The sequence below is a fragment of the Boleophthalmus pectinirostris genome, unplaced genomic scaffold (genome assembly GCF_026225935.1).
Source record: "Boleophthalmus pectinirostris isolate CB_2022bp ecotype Guang Dong unplaced genomic scaffold, ASM2622593v1 HiC_scaffold_4, whole genome shotgun sequence".
In the NCBI taxonomy this organism is placed as follows: Eukaryota; Metazoa; Chordata; class Actinopteri; order Gobiiformes; family Gobiidae; genus Boleophthalmus; species Boleophthalmus pectinirostris.
This window is the reverse complement of record NW_026571353.1, coordinates 2,127,631-2,143,113: the sequence shown is the minus strand read 5'-3', so window position 1 is coordinate 2,143,113 and position 15,483 is coordinate 2,127,631. Positions and strand designations below refer to the sequence as shown.

The window sequence follows — 15,483 nt, the reverse complement described above, 5'->3', positions numbered from 1 at the left end:
CTTCAGCATGGAATCTCCACTCTATCCGTTTAATAAACACACAAATAAACAACAAGCAAATGTTTGTTGTATTTTGCATTTTGTTCCCAAACTGTACTGAAAATGAAACGAACCGTGACCTCAAAACCGAGAGATGTACTGAACCGTGACTTTTGTGTACTGTTACACTCCAAACATTTCATATACAAAATAATAGTACTTTACTTATCTTATGTCTTATTTGTTCAGATCAAGCTTAAAATGACTCTTAACTGTTCAGGAAAGCTTGAATTTTTTCATGTTAATGTGATTTCTTTGCAGTACCAATACTTGCTCAAATGAGTATCTAGTTTTGATACTAGTATTTGAGAATCAAGTGTAACAGTGTAAACTAGAAAAGCAGACCTCCGCCAAGGACTACCCCCATTTTTTATATAAACTGCGATAAAATCAGTCTTCTGGATCAGATCCGGATCAGCCTTTGGAATATGAAAGAGGATCCCATTGTCCATCCCTGAGTCAAATTTCATGGGGTTTGGTCAATAATTAACCGAGATATTGAGAAACCAAATTTTTGGCCCCATTTACCACAATGTTCACTAAAATTTCAAAGTGATCCAGAATCCAGGATTTCTTCCGGATCACCCCCAAAATGAAATCAGTTCTTCCTTTTCACATTTCCAACAAATCCTGAAAATTTCATCAAAATCGGTCCATAACTTTTTGAGTTATGTTGCTAACAGACAAACAAACAAACAAACAGACAAACGCCGGCAAAAACATAACCTCCTTGGCGGAGGTAATAATTCATAAACTGGTTTGAGTTTGAGGTGAGTATTTGTGGATTTTATTTGTGGTCTGACATCACAGCTATTTTGAGCTGGGGAGAGACTCCTGGTATGTGTGTGTGTGTGTGTGTGTGTGTGCGTGTGCGTGCGTGTGCGTGTGCATGGGTGTGTGTTTTTGTGTGTGTAGTGCAGTGGAAGACTCCTGGTATGTGTGTGTGTGTGTGTGTGTGTGTGTTTGAGCATATGGACCTGGGGGCTGTGTTTGGATCTGTGAGTGTGACTAAGAGTTCCTCCACCTCCTGCATGTACTCATGACCAGAGTGAACCTGTACTAATGACCCGAGTGGACCCGCGCTCATGACCAGAGTGAACCTGTACTAATGACCCGAGTGGACCCGCGCTCATGACCAGAGTGAACCTGTACTAATGACCCGAGTGGACCCGCGCTCATGACCAGAGTGAACCTGTACTAATGACCCGAGTGGACCCGCGCTCATGACCAGAGTGAACCTGTACTAATGACCCGAGTGGACCCGCGCTCATGACCAGAGTGGACCCGCGCTCATGACCAGAGTGGACCCGCGCTCATGACCAGAGTGGACCCGCGCTCATGACCAGAGTGGACCCACGCTCATGACCTGCGCTCATGACCAGAGTGGACCTCATGACCTGAGTGGACCTGTGCTCATGACTCGAGTGGACCTCATGACCTGAGTGGACCTCATGACCCGAGTGGACCTGTGTTCATGACTAGAGTGGACCTGTGCCACCATTACACACATTACAGCTGCACTACTATCAGTGACTACTTTAAATACTCAAGTAAAAGTCCAGCCGGGTGATGTGACAGGAAGAATGGAATCCTGATCAGGAAAATCACAATATGGACTTCTAGAATATTTTTGCTTTTTTTATGTAATATGAACTTCTTCGGCTGAATATTGGTTAATTGTGGTGTTTATCTGCTGCAGCTCAGGCCTTTGAATCAAACTCAAACTTTGTCCATTGCTTTGTGTCAGTTGCATGAAGTAGTTTCAACATGAGAACTCTGCTGTGTCTCATTATGGGGAAATTCCAGGTTTGCAATGCACAGTCCAAGAACAGCAAGATAAAGTAGAATATAGGTAAATAAAATACTAGAGCACTCTTGTGTACAGGAAGTGACTCAGTTTCCTGTTAAATTGGTGTTAAGTAAAACAAACAAAACAACACCCAGGCCTCTCATCATAGTGACCATATTGATTTACTGTTAAAAGCATTTTCTGGTTCAATAATACATACATTTTTGCAGTAGTGGGAGGATTGTGTAACATTTTGTGTCATGATTTGAGGCAGTACAGGGTTGAATAAGTCACTTCTCTGGCTAAATATTGGCTCATTTTGCTTTCTATTTGTTGCACCTGATGTCTGTTTAATGATGATGCTTATTTTTTGGATTATCCTGCTTTATTGTTATTGTGTCAGTGGTATAAAGTAGTTTCAAAATTGTTGTTGATCACAGTATTTCTGTGTGGCGATATATCGAGTTTGCAAAAATACATATAGACAGACTGTTTGTTTATCAGCACAGTGGATGCACATGCAGAGAACACAAAGCGCCGCTGTCTGTCTCATGAAGTTACAGCACTAGGGTTTGGATTACACACTGTGTTATAAAATAAGTTATGACCCGAAACGAATATTAGTGAGGGGGATATGTTTGTGAAGCATTCCTCCTTGAAGTGATTGGCACATACAATAAACATCTTGGGCACGATCGTAGGCACATTCCCCTGAAAAATAGAAGCAATCCAAGTAGTTCTCTGCGATTCTGTGGATAGACCAACAACGACAGAACGCGTAGCTTTATCAGTGTGCACTTTCTTCATCATGTTGCGCTTGCGCGACAAACCAAAAACAAGATGGTGGTCTCGGAGCAAGATTAGACGGAAGTTATTGAAGTTGTATCACCTTTTATGGAGATTTCCTCTGAACTTCAGTGACGTAACAGATAGAAGAAAATGAACATCACGTGTCTGAACCAAAACCGAAAGGTGTCTAAAAAGATATAAAGCGGGTCTGGTCAAGTGGTAATGGAGGGAAACGGGGGCAGATTTTTGACATTCAAATGTCTCTTATTCAGAAACTAGAGGGACTATTGAAATAAGTAAATTTAAGTAAATCAGAATGTAGGAAAGAGTTAACACTCTTAAAGACACTCGTAAAGTTAATCCTGTGATATTCTTTCAAGTTGTTGACAAAAAATGTAAAAACTCATGTCGGTAACGGAGGGAATGAAATATGCAGCACTTTTTGGGCAATAAATCCAAACAGTGATAACTCTTGGTTCTCACTTCCATATCCTTAACAAACTGGTTTGAATATTTGCTTCATATAGTTTTCTACCATATGGTACAAGATTAGGTTGAAAAACCTCTTACTTTTTGAGTCATGAGATTTTTTATTAAGAAAGTTCATGGTAACGGAGGGAAAAGTAACGGAGGGAAAATTGTGCAAACAAGTAGAAGGTGCATATTTTACATAATTTCTCAGCTTTTTTCTTCTGAATATTTTAATATTACTTCAAAATGAAAGGAAACTATTTCTATAAAATATGTCAGTCCTTCCAAGCACATTTTTATCATTTTAAATACATTTTTTTTTTGAAAAATCCTGTACCTTCATCAACAGTTCAAAGATGGAATAACACAAGATATGATGAAATACATCCATTTATTGACATGATTTGCAGGTCTTTGAAATTTGGGAAATAATGTTTGTTCCATGTTTCATACATGGTCTGTTTAAAACATATGGAACTTTAGAACTAAAAATGGTACAGAAAAAAGGTCAACAGTTTCATAAACTAGAGTACATATGTATCTGTTCAATACATTTGTATATCAGATCTATTAACTTGAATTTTTAGCCTTGCTGTTTACTTCTGCTTGACCGGGCCCATGGATATCTTTGCAAGTACTGTATGGTTCAAATAGAGCTTTTTTTTGAGTCAATACAGACCTTATATACCCAGGAAACACTATCACTAAGCTGAAAAAGCTGGTTTAGCATAATATGTTCTTTAATGATCCATATGCATTAAATGAAGGTGGGTGTGTAAATGATGAAGAAACGTCTCAAACTTCAGTAGCTGGACATCCACTCATACCTGATCAATACAACGAGCCTGAAATCTACTACAACACACGACACACGACACACTTGACACATAATAGAAGACAGCAGCTCTGCAGGCCACATGTGCAGGAGAGCTCTGACAATCCCTCTAAACTAGTATCAACACTAGATATCATATTTTCCAGGCTATTAGATGCTCTCTTAAGCCTCCAACCCCATCAACAAACGACTGTGTGTCCCGGCACGACTTCAGCAAACTACAAAGCACTGACCCATCTAACTCTTGTGTTTCGTTTAAAGTCCGGTGCGGTTTATTTGAGAAAAAAGTTTAAAAATAGACCATTCAATGACAACGCGCTTTATAATCCAGAGCACCTAATAGCCCGGAAAATATGGTACTCATTTGAGCAGAAATTGATACTAAAAGGTCCATTGACAGAACACAAATGAACCTTTCCTGAATGTGTTTAGAATGATGTTGAGCTGTATCAGAACAAGTAGAAGAGCACATAGACTAGTACACACCCATGGACCAACATGAACCTACTGCACCACTGAGGATTACACACATATAGGCAAGTTTCATTGTTGACAAAAGTGTGCGTTGCATGCTGGGAATTATTTGGTCGGCGGCAAGAAACACTAATTTGACATGATGGACGGAGCGAGAAAGCACGTAAAGAGTATTGATCCTGGTTATTTCTCCACTCTAACGGCAGAGGACCCAAGACCATTTGAGCAGAAATTGGTCATAAGCATCGATGGAGCCAAATCACCCTTTTCAACCCCGACAAAAGGTGGACCAAACCATCTGGTCAGAACCTCCAACTACCTGGACAAATATTCACTTTGGCGATATCCACAATGACTTGGTGGAAACTCCTGGGTCATTCACAGCAGAAAAGATGAAAACCTCCAAGAGTCTCGATGTGTTGTTGAACTTGTTGGAGTCCACGGTTTGTTAGGATCTTCTACGTTTGCTCTGCGGATGTTTGAAAGCCGTTTAATTCACCGTTAGCGGTTCTTTTCACTCAGAATACGAAAAAGACATTTTCCTTCTTCCGTGCTTCTCTTTGTGCATCCGATAATGCAGCAGGAATTTACCATTATCGGGGAGAAATACGCGAGGTTACGCACTGTGTTTGACGCTACCGTGTTTCTTGCCTCCGACCAAAATATTTCCCAGCATGCAACACGGGCTTTTAATAACAATGACGTCAGCTGAAACTGGACTATAACACACATGGGAATAGAAAAGAAAGTTCTACCATTTAATGTGGAAAATCTCATTCTGTTGTCTAAATAAAGACTGTTTTTATTAAAATTGTGGTATCAGAATCGGTATTGAGTATCAAGTCTATTCCTTAGTATCAAAACAGAGTCTGAAATTTGAGTGTCGTGAGAACTTTCACTGGAATGTTTAGGAGTCATTTGGGACAGTTGAGAAGTAGGCTACAGCTGAGTGGTACTTTCACCCCTCAGGTCAGAGAGAGGACCCCGTGTACACTAGAGAGCGCCGCCCTGGTGTCCACGGCGTGTCACTGCGTCTCGGGGCGGCGTAATCTCTGCTCACAGTCTGGACGTGAGCAGGATGTGAAACACCACTGCCACAGAAAACAGCCCATTTGGCCCTGCTCCTCTGCTTCCTGTAATCTGCACAGACTGACAGACACAACTGTGAGTCACCATGGCGACGCACGCACTCACATACAGAGAGAATGTGTGCGCTGACAACGCATGCACACGCACACAGGCACACACGCATACACACACACAGCCTCAAACCTGCATCTGCTAAACAACTTCCATTTTCAAGAGTCAATCCACAGAACCGTGAGAGTAAGATAAGTCGGTTTGCATAGACATGGTTGGCATAGGGCGGTTGCTGGTTCAATGCTCCTGGCTCACTGCTGTTTGTAATATTTGTGGATTGGCACTAGGGAAGCTGATACGTGATATGAACTGATAGCAGAGTGGTGTGGATGGAGAATGATTAACGCACTTATTTCCTCAAAAACAAGAGATGCAGTAGTGTTACATAACTGTTATTTATCCGTCACATCACGACTGAACAGCTTTGTTTTGCTCTGCACCCTGTGTGTGTGTGTGTATGTGTGAGACAGGTGTGTGTGTGTGTGAGAGAGAGGTGTGTGTGTGTGTGTGAGACAGGTGTATGTGTGTGTGTGTGTATGAGACAGCTGTATGTGTGTGTGTGTGTGTGTGTGTGTGTGTGTGTGTGAGACAGCTGTATGTGTGTGTGAGACAGCTGTATGTGTGTGTGTGTGTGTGTGAGACAGGTGTGTGTGTGTGTGTGTGTGTGTGTGTGTGTGTGAGACAGGTGTGTGTGTGTGTGTGTGTGTGTGGTGTGTGTGTGTGTGTGTGTGTGTGTGTGTGTGTGTGTGTGTGAGACAGGTGTGTATGTGTGTGTGTGTGTGTGTGTGAGACAGGTGTGTGTGTGTGTGTGTGTGAGACAGGTGTGTATGTGTGTGTGTGTGTGTGAGACAGTGTGTGTGTGTGTATGTGTGTGTGTGTGTGTGAGACAGGTGTGTGTGTGTGTGTGTGTGTGTGTGTGTGAGACAGGTGTGTGTGTGTATGTGTGTGTGTGTGTGTGACAGGTGTGTGTGTGTGTGTGTGTGTGTGAGACAGCTGTGTGTGTGTGTGTGTGTGTGTGTGTGTGTGTGTGAGACAGGTGTGTGTGTGTGTGTGTGTGTGTGAGACAGCTGTACGTATATGTGTGTGTGTGTGTGTGTGAGACAGGTGTGTGTGTGTGTGTGTATGTGTGTGTGTGTGTGTGATGTGTGTGCATGTGTGTGTGTGCGTGTGTGTGTGACTGCTGTACTTCTGCTGGACTTCTGGAGTTTACTCACATAAATGTAAGAAAACAAAATACTGAAAGTTTTCATCATGTCCTGTGTGTTTGTTTTCATATAAAAATAAGGTCTTTTATGTGTAAAAATGGAAAAAAACAAACCTTGACCATTTGGGACATTCAAAACAGAAACATGAAATGAAAATAGAGGTTTAAATCTTGCTTCTTTTTGTTGACATATTAGAAACTAAAAATACACAGAGGACATTTTGGATCTCATTAAATAGATTTTTCTGATACATACTTATCTAAAAATGTCTGATCTTGGAATTAGATATTAAAAATCCTGTATATAAGACTTTTCAGTTTCCCAATAAGAGAAAGACATTTGGAGCAAACAGACTTTGAACGTCCAGTGTCCCACAGACTGTCTGGAGGCAGGTTGATTAAATGAAATATTAAACCTCTTTCAGTGCAGAGTGGACAGTTTAGTTGATTCCACGTGAAGGCTTGTTGCCAAGAGACCAAACTGACCAAAAAAAAAAAAAAAGCATTTGAATGTAGTGCCCCCCTCCCCTCACCATCACCCCCCTTTCCTCTTCCTCTCTCCCTCTCTCCTCTCTCCTCTGTCCTCATTTCCTCTGTCCTCATCTCCTCTGTCCTCCTCTCCTCTGTCCTCATCTCCTCTGTCCTCATCTCCTCTCTCACGTCTGCCTTTTCTTTTTCCTTCTATCATTTGTTTTCCTCTGCTCCGTGTGTGTGTGTGTGAGACAGGTGTGTGTGAAACAGGTGTATGTGTGTGCTAGACAGGTGTGTGTGTGTGTGAGAGAGACAGGTGTGTTTGTGTGTAAGACAGCTGTGTGTGTATGAGACAGCTGTGTGTATGTGTGTGTAAGACAGCTGTGTGTATGTGTGTGTATGACACAGCTGTGTGTATGTGTGTGTGAGACAGGTGTGTGTATGTGTGTGTGAGACAGCTGTGTGTATGTGTGTGTGAGACAGGTGTGTGTTTGCGTGTGTGTGTTTGTGTATGTGAGACAGGTGTTTGTTTGTGCGTGTGTGTGAAACAGGCGTGTGTTTGTGTGTGTGTGTGAGACAGGTGTGTGTGAAACAGGTGTGTATGTGTGTGCTAGACAGGTGTGTGTGTGTGTCTTTGTGTGTGTGTGAGACAGGTACAGGTGTGTGTGTGGAAGGTGTTTGGAGCTGATAGATGCTGACTGCTCCTCTCCCCTGTCAAGCCCTCACCTGTCAAGCCCTCACCTGTCAAGCCCTCACCTGTCAAGCCCTCACCTGTCAAGCCCTCACCTGTCAAGCCCTCACCTGGCAGGCCCTTCGGTCAGAGAGCTCCAGTTATCCCCCATCCAAAATCTCTGCTCCTCCAGCCAAGACCAGGACCGGGACCGGGAGCGGGAGCGGGAGTGTCCTGGGTCAGCAGCATGTGCAGTGGAGAGGGGGGGCAGGGGCCGGGGAACAGTGGTCAGCATAGATGTCCAGTGGTCAGCAGGTGGGGGCAGGTGGTGGTGCAGTTGTCAGCAAGGGGGGTGCAGTGGTCAGCGGGGGGGTGCAGCGGTCAGCAGAGGGGGTGCCGGTCATTAGAGTCTGGAGACTGTCCAGCTCTTCTCAGCTCACTCGTCCAGTGATTTGTCGAAGAGGAGGCTGTGCTGGCAGTTTGGAGTCCAGACTGTGATAGACTGTTGTGTCTTGATCCTCGTTCTCTGGCCAGAACTGAGTTCCTCAGAGGGGCGACAGGTTTTGCTCGCTTGGTGGCTTGAGTCCCGCTCTTGACATACAATGACACTGGTCGAGCGATCAGATCCACTGACCCACAGGTTGGTGGTGCGATTCTGGCTCTGACAGATGAACGCTGTCATTGTGTTCTTGGACATTTAACCCCCTCGCCCCTGGTGTGTGTATCCACCGTCTGTGTGTGTGAGTGTGTGTGTGTGAGTGTGATTCCTTGATGTAAAACACTTGGTGGAAAAGTGCTGTATGAAAATGTGACATGTGTCGTGTGGCAGCTGTAGCAGGTCAGTTATGTGTTTGTGTCTACAGTCTGGCAGCTCCAGGCCGACTCTCACCAGCCAAATGTAAAGGAGATTAAAAAGGCAGTACGAATAACTTGAATATGAACCCGTGTTGATGAGTCATCTAAATGTGAGTGCGTTTGTCAGTGTGTTGCTCTTAAAGCTGTGCTTTTGTCTGGCCAGTGAATGTCTGAAGTTGGCTTTGAAATGGTGTTAGTCATGGCATAGCAACAGACACATCACCTGGTGCCTTGGTAACGCTGCTATTTTTGCTTTTGCCTCTCTGCAGACATCTCCCAAAATGGACGCCGATAGCCAGAGCCGGGCGCAGGCGGGGGACTCGAGTGGAGCATCTGACCCTGTGAAAGAACCAGACCCGAGACCAGAGCAGAGTACAGAACCGAGTCTAGAACAGACCTTGGTCCCCTCCAGACCCAAGAGACCCCAGAGGAGCGCCCGGGTGGAGGGATCCGTGGACATATCGGAGCCCAAAGAGCCTCCTCCGGCAGAAGAGAGCGTCCCCGACGGTTCTCCGAGCTGCCCCAAACCCCCCCGCCCTGCACCTGCCAGCCCGTCACCCGCCAGGTCCTCAGGGGAGCACCCTCCACTGTCGGGCATCAGGCCGGGTCCCAAAGGTCCCGGGCACCACCACCAGCCGGTGCGGGCCGCCTCCGTGCCCGACCCCCCCATGGGCAGGCACATCCCACCTCACCTGAACCCCCACGCGCACAGGGCTCTGTCTGTGGCCGGCACCGCAGACACTCAGGCGCTCGCCGTGGAAGACTTCAGGCAGGTTTCACTCCTGTTCCAACTCCACCTAATAATGTCAATAATATGTCACACACACACACACACACACATATATCACACACACACACACACACACACACAGTGTGTGTTTCTTGCCGCCGACCAAAATAATTCCCAGCATGCAACGCGCACTTTTGTCAACAATGAAACACGCCTATATCACACAGCACATTTATAATGTTCCTCAAAAACAGACCTGGAGTTTTGTTTTGGTTCATTCATACATGTTTGAGTAACTCTTTTATTTTTAATCTTTATTATTATTCTGTATAAAACTTTAAAGGCTTTGTTCCACCTCGTGATGTAATGATGTGGTAGTTTTCATGTTAACAGCTCCTTTTACCTTTAGTTCAGTAGAGATCGGCAATTCCAGAGTTGAAATTATCCTAATGATTCTAGTGAAGGTGTGTGGAGTTTAAAAACACAGTGGAGCACTTCCTGTATTAACACATGACATCATAAGATGACATAGAATGTTTTCTGTTTGAGAGGAGAATCCCTAAATGTGCAGGGTTTGTGTGTTAAACATGTGTCAATGAAACAAAACACAACTCCAGGTCGAGGAGTTCAGGTTGTGACGAGGAAACATTAGAACAGAGATCAGAAAATAATGTCATATGGGAATTTAATAAAAGAATCAGCTCAGTGTAGGAAAACTGAGGTGCCCAATGGGAGCTGACGTCGCTGTAAACGTCATCACAACAAAGCGCCGCGTGCACTAAAATGACTGTGAGACTCTGCTACACTTATCAGATTAAGATAATAAAATTGAGGAGCGAAGTGCGTACAGAGCGGTGGGTGTGGCTGGTGGAGGTGAAAATGAGGATCAGTGTATGGCGTCTTGAAAATAGGTGATTTAAAGATAATTCAAACATTCACAAATTACTCTAAATACAACTGCAGAGGAGTGGAAACTGCTGTAACATGGCTAAAAGCTCTGAAGAGTCCATTTTGCAGAATAGATCTGATTTAAGGGTGAACTATGGTGGACTAAGCTTTTTATGGTAATTGCTTTGCCCAGAATGTTTCACAGTATGGCATTAAACTTTAAATCATAGGTGTCAAACATACGGCCCGGGGGCCAGATGCGGCCCTCCAAGACCTTTAATGTGGCCCCCAGCTGATTTTCAAGTAAAATATTTGTATTATATTTTCTATTAAAATATTGTTAATTTTCTGTGGTGTTTATCACAGCAGCGTCTCCAGCTCCTCTGTACGTGGCCCCTCCCACCAGAGCAGCACAAATGAAGACTTGTCTCTTTCCAAACGCTTTTAAAGGACGATCGTTTTGACTGTTGACCGTGACACCCTCATCAGAAAAATGTCACAAATGAGAAAGTGGAGCCGAGTGCAGGATTTTACAACAAACTCATTCCTATGGAGTAAGAAAGCTGTCAAAAATATTTGTGTGCATAAAATAGAAATCCGTGCGTATTTGGGAAATCCGTGCATATTTGGCTGTAGTTGCGCATAAAATAAATATTTGTAAACTCTCAAATGAGTCCAGTCGTACATAAAATATATTGTGTGTATTTTATCCATCAGAATACGAATTGAAAAATTACGACGTCATGAATTACAATCACGAAATGAAAATTTACGATTACGCTTTCATCAGTACGAATACGAATTCACAGACGGAACTTTACTGTCAAAAATACCTCATCACTTCACAGACATTATCCATCGAGCAGAAGAAACATCGATCAAGATCAAGACTGACGTTACGTCGGATGTTAGCCAACTGGCTCCACTATGTTATCTAACATATAGGTGCAATTTCCCGTTCAAAGGAGGTGTTTCTACACAATATTATACAGCAGCGTTCGGTTCCCGAATTCAAGACATTTTTACAATAGATTTGAATTAACCCACTTGTTGGTCGCTGTTGTAGCTCCTTGTGCTATTACTCTGTTTTTACTCTGCTACAAACTTGAGCTGCGCAGTCTTGATCTTGATCGATGTTTCTTCTGCTCGATGAATAATGTCTGTGAAGTGATGAGGTATTTTTTTTGACAGTAAAGTTCCGTCTGTGAATTCGTATTCGTACTGATGAAAGCGTAATCGTAAATTTTCATTTCGTGATTGTAATTCATGACGTCGTAATTTTTCAATTTGTATTCTGATGGATAAAATACACACAATATATTTTATGTACGACTGGACTCATTTGAGAGTTTACAAATATTTATTTTATGCGCAACTACAGCCAAATATGCACGGATTTCCCAAATACGCACGGATTTCTATCTTATGCGCACAAATATTTTTGACAGCTTTCTTACTCCATACATTCCTATTTGCAAACAAGTTCATGTTAAAACTTTGTGTTGAAATTGTATTTTTCTTAAAGTTTCAGGTTGTTCATAATATTATAATATTTTGTAAAAGAAAGAGTTCATCAATTAAAAAAGATTTCTGTAATAGATTTTTGTTTCTCTGCACAAATATTTGAACTTATTGTTATTTTTGGGGTTTATATGACATGAGTTTTCTGATCCGGCCCCTTTGGGATCAAAGTAGGTTGGATACGGCCCCCGGACCAAAATGCGTTTGACACCCCTGATTTAAATGCAGACAAGCAACCAAGATCAAATGTGGTTAAAACAGTAGCTGCTAAGTAAAAATATTAATGTTATGGAGGATTGTGTTATGGGCTGGTGGAATGTTAGTTATGCCCTTACATTACACGACATGTACTGGAGCCTTCAGCTGGAGAAAGTAGGCCACGGCACAGAGCGCCGGCTGCTGGATCACCTTTCAACTGGAGGTCATGTGACAGTATTGTGCAGTATCAGTAGTTTGACCCGGAGAGGGTCTGTCTGAAGTGCACTACACAGGGATCAAAAGAACTCCAGTGTCAGTGTTATGTATGAGTGATAAACAAGTCCTCCTCAAGGCCTGAATGTTGTGCAGGATTCATTTGTGTTTCATTTAGATTATTTTAAAGGTCAATAGCCTCGTGTGTACTTACTTACTCTAATTAATATACGTGTTTTTATGAAAGTCAAACAATTATCAGCTTTATTAAAGGCACTAACACTGAAGTACTGCTGTTATGCTGTTTGCATGCTAGTTGTTGTTTGCAGTTGTAGATTCTTTGTTGTGATGACGTTTGCTCCCAGTGTGCACTGCAGTTTTCTCACATGGGCGTTAGTGGACGTTGTTTCTGTTATGAAGTCATTTTAGATCAATATTAGGATTTCAAATGTGCACGTTATAATGATGCACAGATGTCTGATCTATACAGTGTAGAGCACACAGTGTGAAGCACCACAGGTCTGCTTGAAATACATTTAGAGAGTAAACAGAAGTCAATAATGATGGTGTTAGGAGTGAACAGGAAACTGGGGAATACTTGAATATGCTTTTCACTTTTGTATGTACTATTTTTAAGCTTAAAGGTTCAGTGCTTTAAACTCCTCTGCATATAAACCCTGAAACACATGAGGTGATTGTAAAACGTGATGTGCTTTTCATTTGCAGGATCCATATCATCACGTGGAATGTTGGCTCCGCCCAGCCCCCGGATGACATCACCGCCTTGTTGGGTCTGAACGTTGGGGACGGGAACACGGACATGTACATCATTGGGTGAGATCTGGACCACGCCTCCACACTGAGGACATATGGGATTCTTCAAGTCTAAATATGATGTGTGTGTGTGTTTATGTGTGTGCGTGCGTGTGCGTGCGTGTGTGTGTGTGTGTGTGTGTGTGTGTGTGTGCGTGCACAGCCTGCAGGAGGTGAACTCCATGATAAACAAGCGTCTGAAGGACGTGCTGTTCACTGACCAGTGGAGTGAGGTGTGCATGGAGCGACTCAGCCCCTTCGGCTACGTGCTGGTCAGTGCACCTGTCTGTCATCATATACACTGCACCTGTCTGTCATCATATACACTGCACCTGTCTGTCATCATATACACTGCACCTGTCTGTCATCATATACACTGCACCTGTCTGTCATCATATACACTGCACCTGTCTGTCATCATATACACTGCACCTGTCTGTCATCATATACACTGCACCTGTCTGTCATCATATACACTGCACCTGTCTGTCATCATATACACTGCACCTGTCTGTCATCATATACACTGCACCTGTCTGTCATCATATACAGTGCACTGCACCTGTCTCATACACAGTGCACCTGTCTGCTCTCATATACAATGCACCTGTCTCTCATATACAGTGCACCTGTCTGTTCTCATATACAGTGCACCTGTCTGCTCTCATATACAGTGCACCTGTCTGCTCTCATATACAGTGCACCTGTCTGTCTCATCATATATACAGTGCACCTGTCTGCTCTCATATATACAGTGCACCTGTCTCTCATCATATACAGTGCACTGTCTCTCATCATATACAGTGCACCTGTCTGCTCTCATATACAGTGCACCTGTCTGCTCTCATACACAGTGCACCTGTCTGCTCTCATATACAGTGCACCTGTCTCATACACAGTGCACCTGTCTGCTCTCATATACAACGCACCTGTCTCTCATATACAGTGCACCTGTCTGTTCTCATATACAGTGCACCTGTCTGTTCTCATATACAGTGCACCTGTCTGTTCTCATACACAGTGCACCTGTCTGTCTCATATATACATGCACCTGTCTGTTCTCATATACAGTGCACCTGTCTGCTCTCATATACAGTGCACCTGTCTCTCATATACAGTGCACCTGTCTGCTCATATACAGTGCACCTGTCTGCTCTCATACACAGTGCACCTGTCTGCTCTCATATACAGTGCACCTGTCTCTCATACACAGTGCACCTGTCTGCTCTCATATACAGTGCACCTGTCTGTTCTCATATACAGTGCACCTGTCTGCTCTCATATACAATGCACCTGTCTGCTCTCATATACAGTGCACCTGTCTGCTCTCATATACAGTGCACCTGTCTGTTCTCATACACAGTGCACCTGTCTGTTCTCATATACAGTGCACCTGTCTGCTCTCATATACAGTGCACCTGTCTCTCATATACAGTGCACCTGTCTGTTCTCATATACAGTGCACCTGTCTGTTCTCATATACAGTGCACCTGTCTGTTCTCATACACAGTGCACCTGTCTCTCATATACAATGCACCTGTCTGTTCTCATACACAGTGCACCTGTCTGTTCTCATATACAGTGCACCTGTCTGTTCTCATATACAGTGCACCTGTCTGTTCTCATATACAGTGCACCTGTCTGTTCTCATATACAGTGCACCTGTCTGCTCTCATATACAGTGCACCTGTCTCTCATATACAATGCACCTGTCTGTTCTCATATACAGTGCACCTGTCTGTTCTCATACACAGTGCACCTGTCTGTTCTCATACACAGTGCACCTGTCTGTTCTCATATACAGTGCACCTGTCTGTTCTCATACACAGTGCACCTGTCTGTTCTCATACATAGTGCACCTGTCTGTATTCTGAGGCTCTCATGTACATGACACATTCTCATACAAAACTGTACACAGCAACTTGACAAACGTGATGTGATGTGCAGTAGTTTCATTAGTGGGAGCCACACTGATTGTGCTGTGATAGTGCTTTGAAGGGGGAGTGACTTAGTGCAGGGAGTAAAGGAGAGGGACACTCGGAGCATAAAAAAGAAAGTGAAATATGTGAATATGTTGTTTTTGGCAAATATAGCATTTTCAGAACAATGAAATGTAACATGGCGCGTTAGAACAGCAGAGATAAGAAGTCCTACATTAAAAGCATGTTGTCTAAAATGAGTGTATTTGACTGTTGTGAGACTGTGGTGTGAACATGAGCTCTTGTGTGTGATCTGCGGTGGTGTGACAGGGGCTGACATGTGAAATGTTCCGGTGTACTGGTGTGTTTGGTAGGCACTCTGTGCTCTGCAGGACTGCATCAGCTCTGGGGCTGGAGGATGGATCCACTGACTGTGTGATGGAGCCAGACAAGCAGCCCTCAGG

At 43.5% G+C, this 15,483-nt stretch overlaps 1 protein-coding gene across 1 annotated transcript in view; it reads left to right on the top strand.

Moving 5' to 3' along the window:
• Positions 1 to 15,483, top strand: part of inpp5jb (inositol polyphosphate-5-phosphatase Jb) — a 53,012-nt gene that overhangs the window by 13,077 nt on the left and 24,452 nt on the right. The window contains exons 2-4 of the mRNA XM_020938405.2: positions 9,007 to 9,506; positions 13,014 to 13,121; positions 13,264 to 13,372. Coding sequence (XP_020794064.1) covers positions 9,019 to 9,506; positions 13,014 to 13,121; positions 13,264 to 13,372 — 705 coding nt within the window. The 5' untranslated portion in view covers positions 9,007 to 9,018. The remainder of the gene's footprint in view (positions 1 to 9,006; positions 9,507 to 13,013; positions 13,122 to 13,263; positions 13,373 to 15,483) is intronic.